The following is a 22,839-nucleotide window of genomic DNA, read 5'->3' on the forward strand; positions in this document are numbered from 1 at the left end:
ATTGGATGAAAATTTATGCCTGCGTCCAACAGAGGACACTACGGCTGAAATGATGATATGTTGGCTGCTTTCTCTAATACATTTTAAAAACAAAAATCGTATGTTCATTATCAATCGTATATTAATTATTATATATTCTTATAATTTGAACATTTCATTCATTCTCATTCTAAAATGTCTTTATTAATGTCACTTACAATTTTTTACATTTAACCAACGGCTGCAGTTCAAAAAAAAGATATTAAGTTTCGCCTGAATCTATTTAAGAATTATCTTAGATTATTATGTCCTAGAGAATCACATGGCTATAGGACTCGATGATTCACGGTTTTAATTATTATTAGGAACTCAAATTCAAATTACAGAAATTATATGATTTGATCATAAATAATATCTTTTATTAATATTTATACGTAGATTAAAAAAAATGCTATTGAACTCTCAACAATTGAGCGAACAGGTAAAGGCATTCCGTATTTATACAAAAAAAATACTGCATCTTTTATATTAATAGAAGCCGCAGAAAAACCCCACCCTTTTTTCAGCAATAATGGAATGCATAGACACAATAAGACGGTCGAAACCGAAGAGAAAAAAAAAGACAATATTTTTTTTAAAAACGAGTGTAGTTTATTGATTTCTTATATACCGTGAATCCGAAGAAATACAATGCTGGAATAACAATTTGTGTAGTGTATAGCTAATATTTGCGAGTTGTAAATTGCGTATTAATAATATTAATTATTTGTATAAGAAATTAGTAAACCAACTGTAAGAATAACTATTAATTTTAATTATGACAATAATTCTTTTCTTCAAAGAATCTTTAAAGGAAATTTGTTTTAAGTTTCTCAAAACTCTTCGAGTAAATTAAGAAAAACATAAACATCCAAGTAACGACATCCGTTAAGAACCAGTGGTATATAGCTTAATGGTAAAGAACTGCTATCGTAAGTTACGGGTTCGCTTACCAGCAAGCCGCACTCTATGTGAATTATACAAATAAAATGCCAATACACAAATTGCACTCTGTATATTGGTGCGAAAGCTTTAAAAATGTGAATATCTCATTTCCTAGTAATTATTCGCTTATTTCCGATAATTTTGTACAAAGTGATTTCTCCGAAATATGTATTTTTCTATTACATTGCAACAGGTTAATAACTTTTGGCAGTACATACTCTGCAGGGACAGATCGCAAACGATTAATTATAATAACTAATTTGAATAAATAATAATCCGAATTTTTAAAACGATTTTTCTCAAATCCGTTTTAACCTTTGACACCTATAACCAACCTGTAAGTTAATGTCTACGATTGAATAACAAATTACCTAATGACGCAGTAAATTTATCTCTTAGTAAATTTTAAAAATTTGTTAACGATAGGCTCCGTCAAAGGAATATATTACTCAATTTTGGACTCTGTTCAGGATAATGCGGTTTCGCAATGAATCGTACTAATTTTATGGAAAATTAGAGCAGTTCATTTCTAAACATTTTATTGTTAACAATTATCAAAAATAAACTTCAAACGCCACTGCGTTTCTTTTTAGTTCTTCTCAGTTAGTGGATCGTTACGAACTATCATATACTTAAATTTTAAGCTTTCGGTTATATATGATTGTAATGATCTTATATTATAAAGCTATTTTGACTTTCACTTTGTCGTAGAATAATTCAGAAAACAAAAGATCTTTTAAGAAATCTATAAAGAAAAAGAAAGATTTCTTCTTAATTTGCAGCATCCTGACATGTTTCAAAATACTGCAGACATTGTTATTTTATCCAAACCAAGACTCTTTTACATCTCGGACAATTTAAATACAAAAAACACATAATTTCTTGGAATTGTGTTATATAGTTATGTATTGAAATATGAAATTAAAATATTTAATGATAAACACGATGATGATTAAAATTTCGTAAAGACGGAATTAACAATTTGACAAATTGTTTATTCCGTGTAATAATTTAAATGAAAGACAACAAAAAAAAACTTGCATTCAACTCGAACTTATAACAATAAAATTAAAACAAATATATAATACAATGAGCGTGGTTTAGTTCATAGGGCATCGTAATTCAATCTACCTAAGAAAATGTTCAGTCAATAAAGCCTAAACGGGCTTTCTATTTACATCGTCCACTGAATAAGGGTTCAATGAGATTGAATAAACCCCGTTTGCATTATTCTTTTATTATTATTTTATTACTCTCGGCTTTTATTGTAGACTTGGCCATTGTTCTCTTAAATTAGTCCAACACTTTGGCCTGGTTTAATTAACGTCAGAGCTTCTCGTCAATTACATATGAAGACAACGGCCACAATTGTTAGAATTATGTCAGCCAATTTATCAGTCACTTTATATGTTTAGAAGATTTTTCTTTATAACATTCTACTAGCTAGTAACATTGATAATTCTTGCATATTTTTCGATATCCTTAATACCATCCAAAATTTTGCAGTGAAAACTCCTGATAACTTACACTCATACTAATTTCTTCGAATTGCAATGTTGTTTGCGCTAGTTATATCTACTTATAAAGATTAAAAGAAAATTCATAAGAATTTAAGAAAACATTAGCAACTTTTATGTTTTTGGTATTTTATTAACACGAGTTAAATATGTATTTATAAGATAATAACATAATATCAAATGACAAATAACCTAAGACCACTCATTAAAACTTAACAAAACATAAATAAAATAAGACTCTGCTTTATTTTGCATATTTTTTAAAATTAAAATAAATAGCACTAAAGTTTAAAAAAGTTATAACCAAAAATTCTCTAAAATTTATATTAAATAATTAGGTTTTCTTTCAATTTGTTCTTCTTTTTGTCATTTGTTATTTTTTGGTTTTATAAAATCTCATTTTTAACAATTTCTGGTTGTTATTTTATTATTTTTAAATTGTATTATTTTTTAATTATGTACGATGTAGCTAACGCTCTCACATTGATAAATAGAAGATTATGAATGAATTTCAATAACAAGAAAGTCAGTTAAAATTAGTGATCTGTTTCAAACATAACAAACATGAAGAACTAAACCTATTAAAAATAAACAACTCATCCAAAACAATAAACATATTTAGTTATACATATTTAAAAAAATCTATTAAGACGAATAAAAATAGCAACAGAAAACTTAAAAAACAAGATCACGGAGAATACCTGCTAAATACGCCAATGAATGATGCGTATAAAATACTTTTCACGGATTTCTGACAAAATATCTTATTCAAAAGTTATAATTTAGAAGCCGTATCTATAATTTGTTTATAAATCAATAGCAAAACAATTTTTCATAAAAAGCGGAAAGCCAACGACCCCACAATTAGTTCCACGCTAACTAACACAATACTACGGCGTGTAACTGTGGGAAAATATCAAAAGAATCTACTATCAATATTCTTTACCAAAAACTTTTATAGAAAGAGCTTTTAACTATTATTAAATTTATATTATTGCGGTTATTAACTTATTATTCTTTCTATTTAAAACTACAAAGATTAGTTTAATTAAACACATCATTCGAAAAGTAATAACAAAGAAATGCTCGAAATGTCTCTATTTCTCTATACTGATAACGTACAATGTTCCTTTTACGCCGTACAAAACTTTAAAGTTAGTCTCCAGCAAGTCTTGCAACATTTTTAAGCTACGTTAAATTTTAACAACTCTTAAATAATATACTATATATTTATAAATTATTTTAATATGTCACGAAATTATTATATCTGCAAGTAGTTTATAAATACTCACGTAAACTTTCTTAGAGTAAAAGAGCAAAGATCCTTTCCGATTGTTCGTCCCAACGGTTAACCTTACGAAATCAAAACTAAAACCGCCTACTTTCCAAACTAGTTTATCTCAGTCGGTCTTTGTTCTTTAACTGAGAAATAACAATATATCTAAGGATCATTGTTGAAGTTTTTAGCCATACATAATATAAAAATTGTAGTACTTACCATAAAATAAATACTAGTAAATTTTTCTGCTTGTGAAACACTTGCAACTTAAAACATCGTTTTGCACACACTAAACTATTACAAAACCGAACTGTAGTATTGAACACATGTCACGAAGTGGTTCTTTGAACAATCACTGAACTTTTGCAGCATTATTTTACAAATTATTTAATTTAGTACATAATGGTACAATATATCAATTCAGCTAAATAAATGAAGTCATGTCGATAGATATACTTTTAAAAAAGTTGAAAAGCAGCCGTGTTACTTAGCGTCGCGTTTAGACTGGATGCGAGTCAAGTCCAAGATATTTTTACCTGTGAGAGCAAAAAGTTTCGTCCATATACAGGCTTAACGGAACTTCCCCTCAGCTTTAACACTTAAGTTCCTATACTTTAAGTTCAAATTGACGCAGCTAAAATAATTGTCTTAGTGTGAACATAATTGTATATTGCAACAAACAAAAAAGGTCTTTATCGTAAATAGAATGAAGTGCTATTTCGAAAACTACATACAAAAGCTCAAACCTTCGGTCTGTTCGTTGTAGGTATATTGTGAGCAGTTGTTCGCAATCAGTGGTTCCCAAATATAACAAATATATCAAAAGTTATATGTTCTTATTATGAAAGTTGATGGTATTTCATTTTATAATACATAGTTTATTCTAATATATGGTCTTTACTACTAAAATGTAAAATTTGTCTTATGTAACTTAAGATTTACATGTCATTTTAGAAGTATTAAAACTTAATGAATTTAAAAGAAAGAAAATGTAACAATTCAATATGAATGAAATAATTTAATGACATCTTTAGTATTTAAATAAATAAAAGAGTTGAGTGTCCAACTTCAGATCGATATTTTTTTATTAAAGTGTGTATTGTAATAAATACCTTTGAATTAATGAATCACGAATAAAAAACCAATTCTGTTCATTGTTTGCTGCACACATGATAATTAATGTTATTTTAAATAAATAATAAATATTAATGTGTTCGTACACAACAGAGTATAATTTTGGTTTTCACATAAAATTTTAATGACAATAATCATCTTGCACTAGTTCTTCATAAAGATGTAACGACACATCCAACAAATATAAAACTAATAAAATTTATTTACGTTATTTTGATGTTATGTAATATCAATTTTGAATTAACCTTGTCACACTAAAACTTATAACTAAATATTAAGGTTTTGGTTACACGCGGCTAAAATTTACTGTTAAGACTTTGAGAACCTATGCCCAGGCCCGATAGCCTCAAACAGGTTTGTATGTAGAAATAATAAAATAACAAGCCTCAATAAGATATGAATTAACTCATTCTGGATTGTTATCACGTTGCCGAAATTTAATCCGGTATGGGAACGCCAAATGTTTTCAATAATTAAAACTAGTTTCACTGGTACTCGGTAATCAGTCTAAGCGCTTTAAAGTTGAGAATTTACAGCTCCTTTGATGTATATTAATGTACAGTTCACCCTATGCAAATATCGATAGTTACAGAAATAATAAATAACTACAAAAAGGATTCCCAAAATTATTAAAATTACTTATTTTTACAGCGACAGATACCCTAAAGACTTTGTGACTCCTATAAGGTGGCCTGTCGCGTATTAATAGAAAAAAATACCTTATTTCAGAATGATCACTTTATACTAGATGATTAAAAATAGATGCAAAAGTTTTGAAGCTTTTGCTGACAAAATATCTATACATTCACTTCCCATATAACATGGTTGTTAGTGGCTAAAAAATTTCGCACTACACCTCTATGCTCGGTATGTCTATTGGAAGGGCTTCTAGTAGCTTCCCTTGTTTCCGAGCTTTCCCTATTTAGGTCTTGCATTAAATTTTAGTTAAAGCTCCAGGGTTGTCGGCCTTAACTTCTTTTGACATCATGTTGAATGACATTCTTTTATAATTTTGCATTACTTTTTTATCTGGATTTCAACATACAGCCGGTCCATCTCCATTTGAAGTTCCATTGTTATTTAGGTTAGATAGGCACAAAAGATTTGTTATTAAATTAATGATAATACTATGACGTGTACACAGTATTCAGACACCTTTATATTATTTCTTAAAATATAATTTCAACTCTCGTGGATGCAAGACTGTCTTTGCCAATTCGACAACGCAGACAAAATAACAATTTTCAGAAGCATGTGAAGTAACTTACAGAGTATTCATTTATTTTAAAGCTCTCTTGCTGATTACATATAGTCAACATCATCACTTTAGCCTACGACTGGATATAATCCTCCCCTGTCAATTTCCAAAAAGACCTTCTTCAACAGGCCAAGGCCAACTTCAACAGGGTCGTTTGTCTACCGCTCCAGTCAATAGTCTCTACTCTAGAACCTTAAAGCATCAGCAGTTCATGTTGTGCGCGCTGAATAACCACTGCCCAGTAGAAGTAGCAACTTGTCCATACTTGGTAGTATTACGAATAGTCGTAGTCTTAAAGGTTAACATAACATTCACAAAAAGCACACACAGTTAATTTAATCTTAACACTACATTTATAGTGAAAACAAAAGCAAGAAAATAACTAAATTTATATCTATTACCGTCATGAGAATCTTACAAAGTATCAAAAGATGTATGATACCCTACACGCAAGTACTTGAGTATAAAGTATCCGCCAAACGATTCGCGCAAATATGTTTTTTTTTATTGATTGCGTCTGAAACCTATCCACGCTATGGGCTGACCACATATTTCTTTTTTGCTCCTCTAGAGATCTATAAATTAGTCTCATAGCCCATGTCAGTGAAAACACTTCAGCTACAGGACGTCCCCGCCTAAGATTTCCACTATGACAAATTATAAGCGGTCTACATCGTGTCCGGCCTTACCACATTTTTTATTTTCGTGAAGAAGGTATACTCTTCTTTGCGCTTGCATAAACTGGTTATGTCGGACTTGCTCCAAATACCACCATATCATGTTTTTGCATCATCGCTATGTCCCATGGCTTCGGTAACGCTTTCATACATCTGCAGCTCCGTTAGCAACGGCCGCGCAAACGGTCGCATCTTACGGGATAAAAAATCTTGCCATGTACTCCCAAGAAAAGCCGCTTCGGAACCTAACGCACATTGCTTCTCAGTATCTTCACCTAATACGTCGCCAACAATATGTATATGAGACAATATATATAGAGAAAACTCCTAGGGGTCGTAGGAGTAGAGGAACTTCTTCCAAGGAGCATTATCTCCCACAGAGCCACCACCGCCGCATTCATTGCTTGCGGAGGACAAAGAGAGAGGCATGTGGGATATAGTCTTTTGCTCTGATGTAATAAAACCAGGACAGTTGATGTTGACCTGTGTAATGATAATGTGTGGCGAAGGTTACATAGATGCACAAAAAGATTAAGCACAACTGCAAGCACGCGTCAGGAGCTCCAGGGACATCGTGGTCCATTTTTCTGTTAGAAAACGTTGAATATTATGTGGGCGATGAAGTCGCCAAAGGCACATTGCAATACCGACACTCGCGTCCCCCCGCAGATGGTCTAAGTCCCTCAATTAGTATGATTAAACATAGTGGCCAAAACTTAAAGGACCATTTGAAATTTATATCAATAATAACCCATTGTTTTTGAATATTCCTCGTGTAAATGAAATTAATGCTGTAATGCATTTCTAATAAGAGCCAGCAACCAGATTAAACATATAATGCATGACGTAAATTAAGACCTTTTTTGCAATAATGTTCTAAAATTCAAAAATAATGTGAGTGAAGCATTCTCCCCCCCGAGTTGAATAATATTACCAATTATATATTTAATGTTCTATCTGCACATTGGTTTATATAATCCAAAATTTCGTAATTTATGTGTTTATTACTATAATTCTTATATGTAATATTACCTATATAACCAACTTGTAATGTCTTAACTCTAGAGTGTACTGCTTTATTTAAGTGAAAACTTCTCGTCCTTATGTTACTATTCATTGTTCAGCTCATAAGGGTTACATGGGAGTTTATTACAATAGTACACAGCTACCTACAAAACCGTTTAAGTTCCAGGTATTTAAATTGGCACTCCAGAAACAAGAGAGAGATATTCAACTAGATTCCATATTGTACAGCATTATCTTTGTCTATCGCAATTACAAAGCGGTCTGAGTACTGCAGCCTGCTACCTTATGGTTCTGGAGTAGAGGCCACATACTGACAGCCATAGAGTGGACAAATGGCCTTCTTAAAGTCATCCTGTTGGAAGCCTATAGGGAGTAACTGGGGACCTCCCTGACATCGTCAGTAACATTCAAGGTCTTCGAGGATTTCTTGAGAAGTTGGGTTGGTTAGAGTAAAGCCAACCACACAAAATTAATGCAATGTCGCTTGATTATAGATAACATCCCATTGAGACGATACATCTATGGAGGAGGCCTGTGTCGAGCCGTAGACTTCTTGTGGTTGAAAGAATGATGATGACATACCATTAATAGCTGAATGTCAGACCTTAATGGTCTGAAATATGACTTGTGAATATTTATGCAACATACAATAAAATAAATAATTATTTTAAAAGAGCAACAAACAAAATAATTTATACTCAAACAATATAACTTATGATTTATTTGGAATTAACAAAATTAAACTCTCATATAACAGATGAAGCATGATTTTATTTCACTTTCTACTTAAAACTAAAAATGACAAATTGTCAAATCTATTTAGTTTTACAAACACAACAGATAATTCATTTTTTTAAACGGAGCTTTTCTTTGGAGGTTGCCATGGCTCAATTTTGGGCCTTGTTGTACTGTATGGAGTATACTGTCCAGTGGTTCCAGACATATTTTCGGTGAATTCCACCATCCATTTATATTTAGGTCGGCTTGGGTCCTGGAATCAAAATTACATATGATCATAAAACCCTTTTTTTACTTTTGTTTACTAAAAAAAAATGAAGATGAAGTACGTTTTTTCCTGACTTTTTCAACCATTTAAATGAAAATACAAAATGTTGGTTATAGCTAATTTAAAATGGTTTCTGTCATTCTGTAAAACAGCAATTGATAATAATTCTTTGTTCATTTCATTTCTTGTATGTTGATATAATCTAACACAATGTTTACCAACACAGAGACAATTTGGCTGTTAATTGCAATTTGATTTGATTAGTGCAATTCGAAATGGACTTGAGCCGAGTTAATCTTTTTACTTTAATGTAAAAATGATATATGGTATGAAAAGGATGTAAGACTTTTAGAAAGGATAAGTTGGGGAATAAAGCAATAAAGATTGGGAAACACTGGTCTAACATAATTTTAAACGGGGCCTTGTATGTCTACAATAGAAAAATATATTCAAGTTTGTGCTATATTATATGAAAATAATGTAAAATAACATTATATTTTGCTGTTGTTGTGTCTCTTTATACAAATAAATAAATAATCTTTATTGAATGTCAATACAAATATAATTGACTTAAAAAAAATCTATTTAAAAAAGATTTTAAAAAAACAGCATAACAAAAGATTATTTTACAAATGAAAATCCAAAAGAACTAGACAAGGTATTTTAATCCATAAGGATCAATGGTGTTTGTATTTTTGCTGTCCACTTCATTTTTACAAAAGGTTTTTTTTGCCCATTCGGACAAGTAGATTGTAGAAACCATCATAATGGTATGCAGTAGTGCATTTGTAAAACAGTGTTCTAGTTTGAGTCAGCATTAGTTAATTTTATTCAAAGCAAATGCATTGTAAATTTTCTGTAGTGTGTGCATGTTTTTTTACATGGGTAGTTAAACATTTATAAATATTACAATAGTAGAATGATAATAGTTACTATAATATACAACATAGTAAATTGTTAAATTATTTTCATTAGGTTAAGAAAGTTTAAAAATGTTATTTTAAAATCAGTATTTAAAAAATCTTGCAAGGGGGGCATTACATTAACACCAATAAGTTTAAAGTCACTATTTTTAATGAACCTACTAAATAATTTGAAAGTGCCTACTAAACCATGCACATAAGAGTATGAGTTAGTTGCTATATGCATATTACATTTCAAGGTACCTCTATACCAAAACCATTATTATATAGCACCTACTTGCATAGACTAAGACAATGACTCTTCCAATTCTTATACTTTTTCGACATCCAAGTTACTAGTACAAAAAAAATTTCTATACTAAATTCAAAAGACTGTTACATAAAAATCTCACCTGGTGAGGGGGCAAGTCAGTTTTGTAATGAAGCCAGCCAAACCATTCTGCCGGGACCTAAAAATTTGGTAATTATTTTAAAACAACAGAATATTAATAACACAAATGTTTTACAGATTAATTAAATTTCTGTTTCTATATACAAAGGTCAAACAATTTAAACATTCATTATAAGTTGATGATTTTCAGCACCATTAAAATTTATGGCTTTACAATTTCAACAAACTCAGGGCTTGTGGATTTAGAGGCTGTCAGTTCTCTAAGTGTTTAAAATTGTTTGTTATTTATGGACTCTTGACAATTAATGTCACATACAGCTTTTGCAACAAAACATATTTCACATTGTTTCCTAATTAATTTATGATACATATGTGTGATAATTAATTAATTTTGTATGTTGATTCAGCACAGTGTATACAATTATGTTCTTGTAACAAAAAGTTTACTTTTAAATTTCTATATAGCTGGAAAAATTTTTTTTGATGCACTTTTGTAACAATTTTCAACTTTAAAGTAAAACATGTAAAACTGCATACTAAAAAAAATAATTATTTCACATTAGAACTCTTACAGTTTGTTGCTAGTGACTTATAACTAAGCACTTCCACATAAGTCATTTTATATATAATATAATTTTAGTAACATAAAGCAACAAATCACCTGACTGCCATCATAATCCATATTGAACTTATCAGAATATTCAACCCATCTGTTGCGACTGAAGAAATAACGGGGATTCTCGTAGTACTTGTTACCAAATTTATCTTCACCGATCAAAACCCCATCTTTAAGCTCATCCTGTCTGTGAAATAATACGTAAACAATTATTAATAAAGGTATTAAAAAAAATTATAAGATATATTGTAAAAATAATAATTGCAATTGGAACAGCAAGACTGATGGTTTTCCAGATACAATATTTATTTTTACAGTGGCTATAATTACTTTATAGCATAACAATCACTTGGTGGAAGCAAGGAGAAATAAAAGAAAACGCTGATTTTACCATTTCTACCAAATTAAGATAAAACAACCTCTGTGAAAATTACATAATAATTATTTACCTATATAACTTATACAGAGATGCTCTTATTCCACCATTCTGTCTTACAATATTGAAAAAAGTAGCAACTTTGTCAAGGGCAAGGTATTTGCCTAAAGACATTATTATTAAATTTTACTCCACTGATTTTGAGTATTCACTGAAAAATAAATATATTTGACAGGTGTCAAAAATAGTGTCCGATATCTTTTTGTAAGAATGCGTAAATAACTGAACCGCACAGCCACCACATTCGATATATTATTTTCGTTTTTATGCAATAATAGTACTGCTACAAACTCAGGACTATTCCTATTTATTGAAACATGCATTTAACAATGCATTTAATTATTTAACACGTAAACATTGCCTATATTAGCCCAAATTGTTTTTACAATTTGGGTAGCATAAATTTAAAAGAATTTTGAAAAACATTTGACTAAATTCATACTTACAATGTCTTATACCAGATAAAAGAATTATGAGTGTAATGATTTGTTGGCAAATAAAATTGACGGCATGCAACAGTAGGGTCGGACATAGACAACTTTGGATTTTACACTAAAACATGAGAACTCTTTTAGGTTCTAAGGTTAGGTCATTACCAGTAAGTCACAAAAGTTGGTATCACCAAATTGGAATAAATATTTAAGGTAAAGGGTCTAAGAAACAATTAACAATAAAACTAAATACATAAAATCAATAACAATTTTTTCTCAATGATTTATTCATAGTTAAATAGTTCTACATATAAAAAATTTCAATTAAAGTATCAAACTTTTTTTTTCTTCCTTTTATGCTTTATATTAGAATCTGTAAATTCATCTATGATTCCTTCAGCCTTTTCTTTACTTTTTTTACGAACCCTGTTGACTTCATTGCAATCAAAGCTTTCAGTATTTGAATCAAAAACATTCTTTGTTTTACTTTTTTTCTTTTTTGATTCATTCGATACATTTTTATCATTAGCATCAGGAGATGATGTGTTTTTATTATTATTAGGCTTATTTTTTTCTCTACATTCTTCTAACCCACTATTTTTTTCCCTTTTTGGTGGTATTTCTACATGCTCTGTATTTTTTTCACTTTGACAATGGCTTCTCTTTTTCTTTTTAGTCTTAATAGAAGAAGAAACAACTTCATTTGCAAATCCTTCATTTGTATTAATCTGTGAATCTTCAAAATTTAAAAGCTTATTTTTCTTTTCTTTCTTTGCAGTTGAATAACCAATATACTTGGCTTGACTCAAAAGGATTTGTTCTTGTTGCTCTATCCTTGCTAATTTTCCTAAAGCCTTAAGACCATGGCGGGCACCTCTGCAAGAAAATAAAGTTAATATTGTAATAAGATAATATATTAATTGTTATTAATATATTATGATTAATTTATCCACAATTCTCTTATAAATGTCTAAAAAAACCAACAAGTCTATTTTATGATCCACATAGGCCATGAAAATGGTCTACTCTATACTTGTGAACAGGCATTGCATGTGTAGATGGTTTGCAACAACTTTCTTATACTTAGTATGATTGATGAGTGAGTAATTTTGTACTGATATTATCCTGGGATTTAAAAGAGGCAGTGAGACAACAAATTTTATATGCTTGTGTGCAATGATTGACTTCAACAATAGTTACTCTAAATTTATTTATAATTAGTTTATATATCCAAACATTAAATGTCAGGTTATGAAATACATTAGAACAAGTTTTTTTAAATTCTTTCTCTATGCAAGGTATAGGCCCGTCTCATAAATTGCTAGAATGACTTGCAGTCTTGCTCTACTTGCATCTAGCGACCTTCACCAACCTTCATGATATCATCAGTGCACCTAGTTAGTGGAGGGCCTACTGACACCTCATCTACCAACTTGTGGTCACCATTTGAGAACCATTAAGCCTCAAGTGCCATTAGTTGCACAAATAATGTACCAGGCCCACAACCTCTTTTCACATCCATTTGAGCTAAATTAAGAAATATTTTAAGTAAGAAGTTTTAGAAGTTTATTAATAAGCTTTAAATATAATTTTCATTTACTAAAAATAATATTTAAAGCATTTTAAGTAAACATGATTTTTAATTGAATCAGGCGCTACCTTGCGGAAGTCCATACTAAGTAAGAAAAGGACCAATATTTAGCCACTTCCGCACATGCAGTGGTAGTCGTGCAAGAAAGTCCTCCGCCAGCCAGCCCACTAATAAATGTGTATGCGGCATACAAAATGAATTACACAACTGCCACTGTTAAACCACTCAACACATGTTTCACCCCTCCACGGGGTATCTTCAGGAGTTATGTTTCACTATTAATGCCACCTGAGAGAGGCACTCTGTGGCTGGCCGTGCACTTTGTTGTTGCACAACTACCACTGCATGTGCGAAAGTGACTAAATATTGGTCCTTTTCTTACGTAAACATAATTTTCTTTTTAAATGTAAAATAAATGAAAAAATTACTTGTGTGCTGTTCTGCCTTCACATGCAGCAAATAATTCCTCATCAGATATTTTAATAACATTGTTGGGTTTTTCTTCTTCTTCAGAGTCATTCTCTATGTTTTCAACTTTAGATCCACCATTGCCAAGTATAGCTTTTTTAACAAAAAAGTCACTATATGCTTGCTCTAATTTTTCTCCCTTTTCCTTTTTCTTTATTCTCCAGGCATTGTTGGTTATTTCAAACTCAGAGTTGTCCTTTTGCTTTATTTTACTTGTCTTTCCATTTACTTCTACAACCTGTAATATTAAAAGAACAGCACTTTTCGAAGTAAGGCATTATTTGAATGTTAGATATATAAGCATCTCTAACATAAAATTACCAATATAATTCAATATCTTACCTCAATATTTCCTGCCGCTTTGTTATACAAATCTTTCCACCAATGTTCTGTAAAATCTGAAGCAGCATCATGACCAACTCCGGCAACACTTCTTTTAAGTTTCGGTTTCAGCGCTTCTGAAATACCATTTTCATGTTTTCCAAGACCCTTACCTAAAACAAAATATTTTTATTATGATTATCATTATCCCACTTTACATTCACCATTAAACGCACAAAAATACTCATAAATACCTGCAGTCCAACCATATTTTTCTAATTGCTTTCTTGCAAAATCCATGCTATTTATTAAACAAAGTAATATTTGTAAACAGCGTTATTGTTTTGAGGACTGAAGATGTAAACTATATAGCATTTTAGTTTATTCGTTGGCTTACATAAAAAACTAGGCCTGTTGTTATGTGTATTTTTAGCCTTTACTTAATTGGTTATCATTTTTAAATATGTTTACAATTAACATAACCTTGTTTTTGTATAAAGCCACGAGTTGATGACAGATTGAAATATAAATGGATTATACTCTATGGCGATCAATGACAATCTCTTGTCTTACTTTTTTTCACTTGGTAAAAAAATTAATTGGTGCACACACCATTTTTAACATAACATCGTACGTCCATTAATTTGAAACCAGAGAGGTATATGTTTTTAACCCATAATTTAATTCAATACAGCGACTTCATACCGGATGTATCAATGCTTTGTTCTTATACAGGAAACTTCTAGGAATCGTAATACAGATAATCTGATGATAGCACCCGATCTAATCAAAGTTCGATTTTCTTATGCACACCTGAATATAAAGACTAATATTATTCATGAAAGATAATTTGCAATTTTTTATTGTGTTATTTTATTAAACAAATGACTTTATAATTATTAGTATTAGTAGGAAAATGTCATTTTACATAAGGATATTCTTATTCATTTTTAAAGCAGTAGTCATGGACAAATATTATTTGCCTGTCGACATTAAAACCTATATTTAATTTGAACAGGTAGTGCCAAAATATGCTTTTTGAAGTCGTTTTATAGAAGGAAGGTCCCTAAATAGGATGATTCGGGTAGCGACTACACGCAAGGGCCTCCGTGACAAAGGGGATATCGACTAAGTCTATCAATTGACATACGTGCGTTTTGTATAGTGATTTCATCGTGCCCAAGGTCGGACCACGGTTTAACTGGTTGCTATTATTCGATTATAAAAGAATGTTTAACAAAACTTTTCGTTCGAACATGTTTCACAGACCCAGACTTGATTCATTCTACAACAAAGCTGTTACCTTATATCAATCATATTGAGTCAGATATATTATTTTTTGTGATGCGAAAAAGCCTTTAAAGGTAAATTACAAAAAATTATTTATATTTTGAATAAAACAAACTGGAGAATAGAATAAAACAAGTTTTTATTATTATAACAATTCTAAAATATGGAATGATTCTGTAAATGGAAAATGACTAAAATAATTTCATAACACAAAACATTACATACATTATAATTTCTTATTACCTCTAAGTTTATGGCCCGAACATTAATACTAATTTTGTACTTTGTACATGTTACATAAAAATCGTATTTATAAACAATTGGCATTGCATAATTAGTTTAAGAATCCTGCTACAATGTAGTAAGTATGTTTAGAACTTTATTCATTATTTATTCTAAAGTCAAGGAACGTGTATTCAAAAATCTTAATAGTAGTAAATAATTGAATAATAAATAATTGTTATTTCACCAATGACCATACAGTTATTAAAACTTTTTAGAAAAAAGGATACATAAATACATTTGATTTTCGGGTTTTTCAAATTATTTTACTTTTACATCATCTTCATTAATATCATCTATTGTAGACTCATTATTGCTGCAATAATAAAAATTATTTTAGGTTCAGAAGTTATTGTTATATAGAAATATATATTACGCTCAAGGTCACCCAGAGAGCAATGGAGAGAGAGAGAGAGTGAGAGCTATGCCTGAATGCTTAATCAATCTCATAGCAAAACTCCTTTCGGTGTGAGATAGAATCAGAAATAAGATCTACAGAAGTTAGTACTTCTCACGAGGTTACCGACGTAACTCTAAAAATTGCGCGTTTGAAGCGGATGCTGGAGGGAGGGGGGGACCATAGCTTGACCGTAAACCATAGAAGCGATATGCGTAGGGTACTACATGGACCGACGACATTCTTAAAGTCGCTAGCTGTCGTTGGATGTAGACAGCGCAAGACCAGTGCTCGTAACAATCTTTGGAGAAGGCCATACCTCGCAGTGGGCGTCGGTATCGTCGGGTATCGGCTGCCATGATGATTATTATTATAACAAAAACATTAAGAGATTGGATAATTAGATGCATATTTAATGAAGTACCAATAAATTCATAAAGAAAATTATCTATCTTTGGAATCTATACTTTAGCCCAGGTATAATTTGCTATCTATCACACTTCGTAATCGAAAATTACCTATTTATTTATATTTTTCAGTCTTTTCCATAATAAGCCAATATTTAAACTTTAGGTAAATATACAGCAATCCATAACAATTCTATTTAGAATATAAAGTTAATAAACATTAATAAAGTTATTTTTTAACTGCTGAATAATGATCATAATTAGGTTCTCTCTTTGACCTTTCCAAGTAAGGCATTCCATGACTTCCAGAAGATGAATAATTTTCCAACATTTGTCGCGACAAGAGTTCTTCCTTAAAATTTTTTAGAAAGTAAATCCAACATTTTATTTTTTGTGTTTCATTAGTATCACTGCAAAGAAAATTCTATTGTTATACAATCCTTTATTTTATTTGCTCAATTATCAAAATAAGTAATAAAATTTATAAAACGGCTCTTGTAAATGAAATACTACTTATTTAGTACATTTAATCACACATTTTGTCAAGATCAAAGCCAACATATCCAATGGGCACTCTTTCCTTGGTTTCTTGTTTTGTATATACTTAATTATTTAATACACATACCTTTTCATAATTTCCACATTGTCTATTTCTCTAATGTAATAATTAGGGTGGTCCTCAAGTATGTCTAATTTGGCTAACATGTTGTCATCAACTTCATACACCTCTCCTAAAAATATGATGATTTAACAAATACATGAATAGCAATTGTAGATTGGATATCTGGTATTTATTCAATATACATAGTGATTAGTTATAACTTTAAAAGCTATAAAGGTGTGATTAGTTAAGTTAATGCACTGTACACCTTATCCAAAAATCAATGGTATCATGAATAATAAATGTATTGATAATATAGTAAGAGATAGCTTTATTAAAATTCTGATTAGTACATATTAAAAACAATCATTGTTTGTTATCGTTCCTAGCCAACTTTGTATTGTTAGAATAAATTACCTCATTACATTCTAATAAAAACAAATTAATGTAACATATTTCAGAGTGAACACTTTATAAATTGAGATTGGAAATGGATGTAATAGCTTTAAAGCCTAAAAAATGAGTTTTAAAGTTAAAACCCTTTAAAGCTTTTACACCTACAACCAATCACCCAATAAAAGAATATACACAGAATGGAAAGAGTTTATACCTTGTACTTGGTACCCAACTCCAGGTTTATATAATATAAATGGTATATTGTACTTAGTTGCAATTATTAATGGATATTTTTCACTTGTCTTCCCATTGCTTATAAACTTACTGATACCATTCTTGGGGTCAGATATCCAATGGTGATTTGGTTCATTTCTTTTTAATGTTCCATACACAAATACATTGTTTATCATCTGGAAAAAAAACACCATAAAATCATATTAATAAATTTGGAGAAAGAAATTCGTTCTTCAAATCGTAACTACACTCTAAAAAGTAAACTAAATATCAACTGCCCAAGCAATAGATTGCATAAACTTTGGTGTGGTTTATTCATTTAAGTGACAATCTAGACAATAAGGTTTCATTATTACAATTAAGGTTTCATTATAACATACATTACAGGTTAGCCATAATAACAGAGCTAGACATTTTAGAATAAAAATCCTGTTTAGATATTAAACCAAACGTATACCTAGTCTGGAAATAACAAAAGCAATGCACAATTTAAATTGGAATACTGTGTTATTCACAAAGTATTGCTGTGCGGAGGAAACATGTTGATGGCTCAGTGGACTCGAAAGATATAAGGCAACAATAAAAAACCGCTAAACATCAAATAAAATAGAAGGCCTTGAGTAGGAAATAACTTCCATCAGTATCATTCTTATTTGAGATCTCATATGGATATCAATACGTTTTAACTTGTCACAATAAATTTATTACAAAATATTCTTGACTATGCATGTAGTATTTCCTGCTCTATTCTTCCATATAATAATTATTTATTCACTTACTCTTATCAAATAATTGCAGTACCGTTTGCGAATACCCTGAAATATAAAAAATGTTGTTATCAATGTCATTTATTATTTTGTATATGCATAACAATGACACTTAAGATTAATAAATATCATATTTAATTAATAATCATTTTAAAAATTATTCTTTTTGTTATTTAAATCTTGCATATTTTTAAATCTAATTATAATCCGTCAACGGGTATTTAATTTTTTATTCGATTATCGAAACGTCACAGGGATAGAAGCAATGTCATTATGAAATATTCCCAGGGAAGTATATTTTAAATCACTAAAATTTTAGAACAAAAAATGATTTAATAATGAAACATTAAAGTCTATAAATGCTAGAAAAACTCACTTATCACGTTTCTTTAATAACTAGGCGTTTAATATTTCTTTGTTTTCATGCTTTACGGATTCTTAATTCGGAGGATAAATCCATCAAACGTAATTTTGATAACGATGTCATAATATAGTAAAGCTTTGAAAGTAGTATTCAATTTATTTATTTACTTCTATCAGATCGAAAACTTGCATACTTAAAAAATAGTTAATTTGTATCGATTTTGTAACATAAATTTTATACTACCAACATCGATGTTAAAGGAATACTTCATCGATTAACATCGTCGTTGGTACATGTTATTTTATTTAGTATGTCAGTATCGGACCTAATCTTCGGTAGTGTTTAGTGTTTTCGAAAGGACCTTAATCTGAGGTTGCGTTTGCACATTTGTATAACGTTACGATTTTATTTACTATTTACCATAATGTGTATGAGTAAACATTTATGAAGTGTGATTCTTTTATTTTAATATTTTACCTTTTTTCTCGAAAATCATTTATAATTTTCAAATTTCCAAAATGAGGTTGGCGGGGACGATTTTCACTAACGTTACGAAAATGTTGGACTTTTATTCTCAATTTAATCCATCACCGTTGTCTATCAAGCAATTTATAGATTTCGGTAAGTAAAAAACCTTTAGATATTTTTTAATAATATTTCGTTTTGCTTTTCAAGCAATGATATTAATTTGTTTTATACCACATCTTTGAATCTTCATTTATTATAATTTACATTTAAACCCTTGCCGATCATCCAAAGACCAATAAAGATAAGATAAATAGATTAACGGTTCATAATACCGTTAAATGTTTTATGAGTCTTTAATCAATTTTAAATAAAAAATAATGTTTCTAAATATTAATTTTAAAATGTCTGTGTGTATGGAACTATAACAATAGGTAAATCATAAAATCGTTATAAAAATAAAAAAAATCATTATCAACATTAGAACGCAATAGTTCAATGAAATATAATATTAATATTTCTCTTTAATGTGATATATTACAAGAAAAGGTCAAACAAGTTTATGTAAATAAAAAGAAAAAGTATTCAATACTATAAATAATTTTGCTAAGTGCTAAGAAAATATTGAAAGTATAAAAGAATACTATTTTTACAAATAATATTTTAACACTACTATAAAGTATATTATTTTAGTTTTATCTCTATTGATGATACTTGTTTGTTATTTTTGTATCATATGATAAGTTCCTGTTACTCACCATTAATTAATTGTAATGACCTTTACATTAAATTTGTTGTTGTTAGGTAACATACTAAATTATTTTAAATTGACAATAATTAAGCAATGTATAATTAACAAAGGCCATGGATATAATTTATAAGATGAAAATTGTAAAAATATTAACTCTCAGTTATATTGCATTTTCAAAACATTAGAAACACATAGTAAATAAAAAAAATCTAGAAAGAATTTGTTAGTTTTTATTGGTTTATAATTTAAAACAGACTATTATAATGTTTATGACCTTGTAGTGCATATGGTATCTGAGAACAACTATTTTTTTCCAATTGTGGTCAGGATGATTCCTTGAAATATAGTGCAATTGTTGTAAAGTTTAATTATTGTATTCCTCTAACTGGAATTTTTACCTCCTTTATGGTGTTTAAAAATACTATGTAGATTCTAAAAAATAACATTTTGTGAATAACTGTTAATGTAATGTAAACAAGTTTTAAGCAAAGTATCTTTGTTACTTTGCTCCCACTCCTATCTGTAAATAATTCTTGTCCACTGTTACACTGTGTATACCTTTACACATAGATACAAATAAAGGTACTTTTAATATATGATCCAATATTTATTATATTGTTATAAGTTGTTTATGTCTAAGTAAGCAACTATTGTATTTAGTTTGGTGTATTGGTTTTCAAGTGGTGATCATGAGCTGTATGGATATGCCCTTCTCTAGGTGGACTGAGAACATATTCAAGGTTGTAGGAAGTTGCTAGATATAGCAGTGCAGGACCAGTACTTGTGGCAATCTTTGGGACAGGCCTTGCAATGGACATCTACCGGCTGATATGATAAGAATGAATAATTATGCAATTTTTACAAACCTCTAACATTGAACATGCAATGTTATGTTAACACACTCATTTTTATTGTGTAAATATTACAATTTATAAGTCTAATTTATACAATACTGTTTCCTGTACTTCAGGTGTCATTTGCATATTTTAGTTTTGGCTGAGAATATGAAAGTTTACATACATCAATATATCCAAATCATAATATTGTACAATTTATGTCAATAATACATGCAATATCATAGCAACCTACTTTGAGCTTCACTGATAAAGGGAGAGGTATATTTTATTTATGGAAATTATTTTGTATAGTTATGTGTTAGTGGAATATTTTAAATTTTCGAGACTTGCAGTTTGCAATCACCACAGTTATTTGAATTTCTTTACCAAAAAGGGTTACAGTATCACTCGAGAATATCTTCAATTAGCATCTCCTGGTAACATAACTTAACAATTTGAGTAGTCTCTATTGACAGCTGTCAGGCTATGTTACTGCAAAAATGTATTGTGTAAGCGCTACTTGTGCTTTACCATTACAAAGCTAGTGATTTGTAAATACAACTGGTGGTTGGAAGTTGTTCGCTGCGCCGGTCCCAGCTGTCATCAATTACGCGCGCTGTGTCTTGCAAACTACGATTTCAACTTGGCAATCTGCTTGGTTATTTTCCTATGTAATCCTAGTCCCTAAGAAAGGTGATTTAACTTTAAGTGTCCCTTATTTCTAGTAAAGGCTCATACTTTCCGCCATCAACAATAGTTCGGCGGAAAAGGATATTCATTCCCCGTTGCAATATCTACGACGCAATTACCAACGAAGAAATTAATTGTTTTACTTATAAAAGAGGCTTGATATAGTAAAAAAAAACCTTATAATATCATCGTCACGTTTTGGTTTTGAAAATAAAGATACTGAATAATTATTACAGCGTAATAACGTAAACAAATACTATAATAGTGCTTACTGTTTCATCATATAAGACCTTTGAGAATATTTATCTTGCCAACCATTACTGACAAATGTAGAGAAACTTTTTTTTACTATTTTATAGATAAAATTAAAATCTATATCAAAACATGCAAACTCATTTCTTTCATAAACTATATTAAGGCGAAGTACTTTTTCAGTTTAATTTAAAAATCGTAAGGATTTGGAAAAATATATATTGACTTTTTATTTTTTAAATCTTACATCGTTGATAAATAATATCTATTCTACATTCACAAAGAAGTCGTATAATTATTATTAAACTATATTATAAGGCCATACATTCTTTCAATTTACTTACGCTTTATTTTAAATTAAATAGAAATTAACCATATTTGTGGAACAATAGATTAATGTGAGTTTAGCACACCATTTAAGAGGTGCAAGGCTGACTGCAAGGCATAAGCCAGTTAAAAGTTCGCCACGATGAACGGTCATGCGCTGCTCGTATCCAGCGACATCCCGTGACTATGATGTTGGTCCAACTAGTGGCGAGGTCAGGAATTCTACCTCCGTCGCATTTACTGGCTTGTAAGAATATATTAAACTCATATCAAAGAATAGACACTAAAAATAAAAAAAAGGTTTTTCCAAATACTTCATTCAAATTCTAATATCGATAATTATATCGAATTCTGTATCGATTATACTGTAATAATTTTACAAGCAAAGCACGTCCAATTTACTCTTTTATGAAACAACGATCGAAATTATTATTAATAACTAAAAAGTATTCTACTTTATCGTTCTAAAGAAATCAATCAGTATATTGTTATAGACACTAAAGACGGCTTATTGCAGAATAATGCGAAAGCTAAACAAGAAATGATATCTATTTCTTAGAATTCCCTTTGACGAATAAACTACTTGCAAGACTATTTAAAGTAATATTGGACGTCTCTTTCAAGAAAAACAAATTTACAACCCGAGAGACATCGGATGGTAATAGCGTCAGTTCTGAGTTAGGCTCCGGGGGAATCTCTGCTCACCAGTGTACTAGCTCACACTCAGAGTTCCTAAATCTCTC

General features: G+C 30.0%; 5 protein-coding genes across 8 annotated transcripts in view; 1 reads left to right on the forward strand and 4 right to left on the reverse strand.

Annotated features, from left to right (window-relative positions):
* The window catches only part of LOC137922805 (uncharacterized), a 32,618-nt gene extending 28,374 nt beyond the window's left edge, over positions 1 to 4,244 (reverse strand). For all 3 annotated transcript variants that reach the window (XM_068765878.1, XM_068765877.1, XM_068765876.1), the window contains exon 1: positions 3,979 to 4,244. The gene's annotated coding sequence lies outside the window, so the exon portion shown is untranslated. The remainder of the gene's footprint in view (positions 1 to 3,978) is intronic.
* Positions 4,245 to 8,623: 4,379 nt separating this feature from the next.
* On the reverse strand, positions 8,624 to 11,414 carry LOC137922834 (probable NADH dehydrogenase [ubiquinone] 1 alpha subcomplex subunit 12). The gene is made up of 4 exons (XM_068765922.1): positions 11,240 to 11,414; positions 10,836 to 10,977; positions 10,176 to 10,232; positions 8,624 to 8,845 (listed from the first exon to the last, which is right to left on the reverse strand). The coding sequence occupies exons 1-4, from the start codon at positions 11,338 to 11,340 to the stop codon at positions 8,708 to 8,710; spliced, it is 438 nt and encodes a 145-aa protein (XP_068622023.1). The 5' UTR covers positions 11,341 to 11,414; the 3' UTR covers positions 8,624 to 8,707.
* Positions 11,415 to 11,941: 527 nt separating this feature from the next.
* LOC137922785 (G patch domain-containing protein 4) lies at positions 11,942 to 14,557 on the reverse strand. Its single transcript, XM_068765850.1, has 4 exons — positions 14,292 to 14,557; positions 14,059 to 14,210; positions 13,677 to 13,954; positions 11,942 to 12,533 (listed from the first exon to the last, which is right to left on the reverse strand). Exons 1-4 carry the CDS (start codon positions 14,335 to 14,337, stop codon positions 11,990 to 11,992), a joined length of 1,020 nt encoding a protein of 339 aa, XP_068621951.1. The 5' UTR covers positions 14,338 to 14,557; the 3' UTR covers positions 11,942 to 11,989.
* Positions 14,558 to 15,578: 1,021 nt separating this feature from the next.
* On the reverse strand, positions 15,579 to 18,502 carry LOC137922801 (putative gamma-glutamylcyclotransferase CG2811). 2 transcript variants are annotated; one of them, XM_068765871.1, is made up of 5 exons: positions 18,424 to 18,502; positions 17,625 to 17,820; positions 17,039 to 17,144; positions 16,692 to 16,823; positions 15,579 to 15,925 (listed from the first exon to the last, which is right to left on the reverse strand). In XM_068765871.1, exons 1-5 carry the CDS (start codon positions 18,490 to 18,492, stop codon positions 15,871 to 15,873), a joined length of 558 nt encoding a protein of 185 aa, XP_068621972.1. In that variant the 5' UTR covers positions 18,493 to 18,502; the 3' UTR covers positions 15,579 to 15,870. The 2 variants fall into 2 exon arrangements, 1 of the variants encoding a protein (XP_068621972.1); XR_011107543.1 differs by having other exon boundaries at positions 15,866 to 15,925; positions 16,525 to 16,823.
* A 599-nt stretch (positions 18,503 to 19,101) lies between these two features.
* Pdk (pyruvate dehydrogenase kinase) overlaps positions 19,102 to 22,839 on the forward strand; it is a 43,445-nt gene continuing 39,707 nt past the window's right edge. The window contains exon 1 of the mRNA XM_068765678.1: positions 19,102 to 19,396. Coding sequence (XP_068621779.1) covers positions 19,294 to 19,396 — 103 coding nt within the window. The 5' untranslated portion in view covers positions 19,102 to 19,293. The remainder of the gene's footprint in view (positions 19,397 to 22,839) is intronic.

This window comes from Battus philenor, unplaced genomic scaffold (assembly GCF_028537555.1).
Source record: "Battus philenor isolate CCGP_79_NKW_IND1 unplaced genomic scaffold, ilBatPhil1.0.hap1 SCAF_20, whole genome shotgun sequence".
Classification (NCBI taxonomy): domain Eukaryota; kingdom Metazoa; phylum Arthropoda; class Insecta; order Lepidoptera; family Papilionidae; genus Battus; species Battus philenor.

Bases quoted from the DNA above. Each gene is read 5' to 3' on its own strand.
- LOC137922834 (XM_068765922.1), bottom strand. From the start codon at position 11,340: ATGTCTTTAGGCAAATACCTTGCCCTTGACAAAGTTGCTACTTTTTTC. The intron at 10,978-11,239 runs GTAAATAATTAT...ATTATTTCACAG, and splicing joins TCTCTGTATAAGTTATATAG to ACAGGATGAGCTTAAAGATG. The intron at 10,233-10,835 runs GTGATTTGTTGC...CCAAATTTTTAG, and splicing joins TGGATTATGATGGCAGTCAG to GTCCCGGCAGAATGGTTTGG.
- LOC137922801 (XM_068765871.1), bottom strand. From the start codon at position 18,492: ATGACATTGATAACAACATTTTTTATATTTCAGGGTATTCGCAAACGG. The intron at 16,824-17,038 runs GTATGTGTATTA...TTTTCTTTGCAG, and splicing joins AATGTGGAAATTATGAAAAG to TGATACTAATGAAACACAAA. The intron at 15,926-16,691 runs GTCAAAGAGAGA...TTATTATTGCAG, and splicing joins GGAATGCCTTACTTGGAAAG to CAATAATGAGTCTACAATAG.
- LOC137922785 (XM_068765850.1), bottom strand. From the start codon at position 14,337: ATGGATTTTGCAAGAAAGCAATTAGAAAAATATGGTTGGACTGCAG. The intron at 13,955-14,058 runs GTAAGATATTGA...TTAATATTACAG, and splicing joins AAGCGGCAGGAAATATTGAG to GTTGTAGAAGTAAATGGAAA. The intron at 12,534-13,676 runs GTAATTTTTTCA...ATTTTCTTGCAG, and splicing joins GAAGGCAGAACAGCACACAA to AGGTGCCCGCCATGGTCTTA.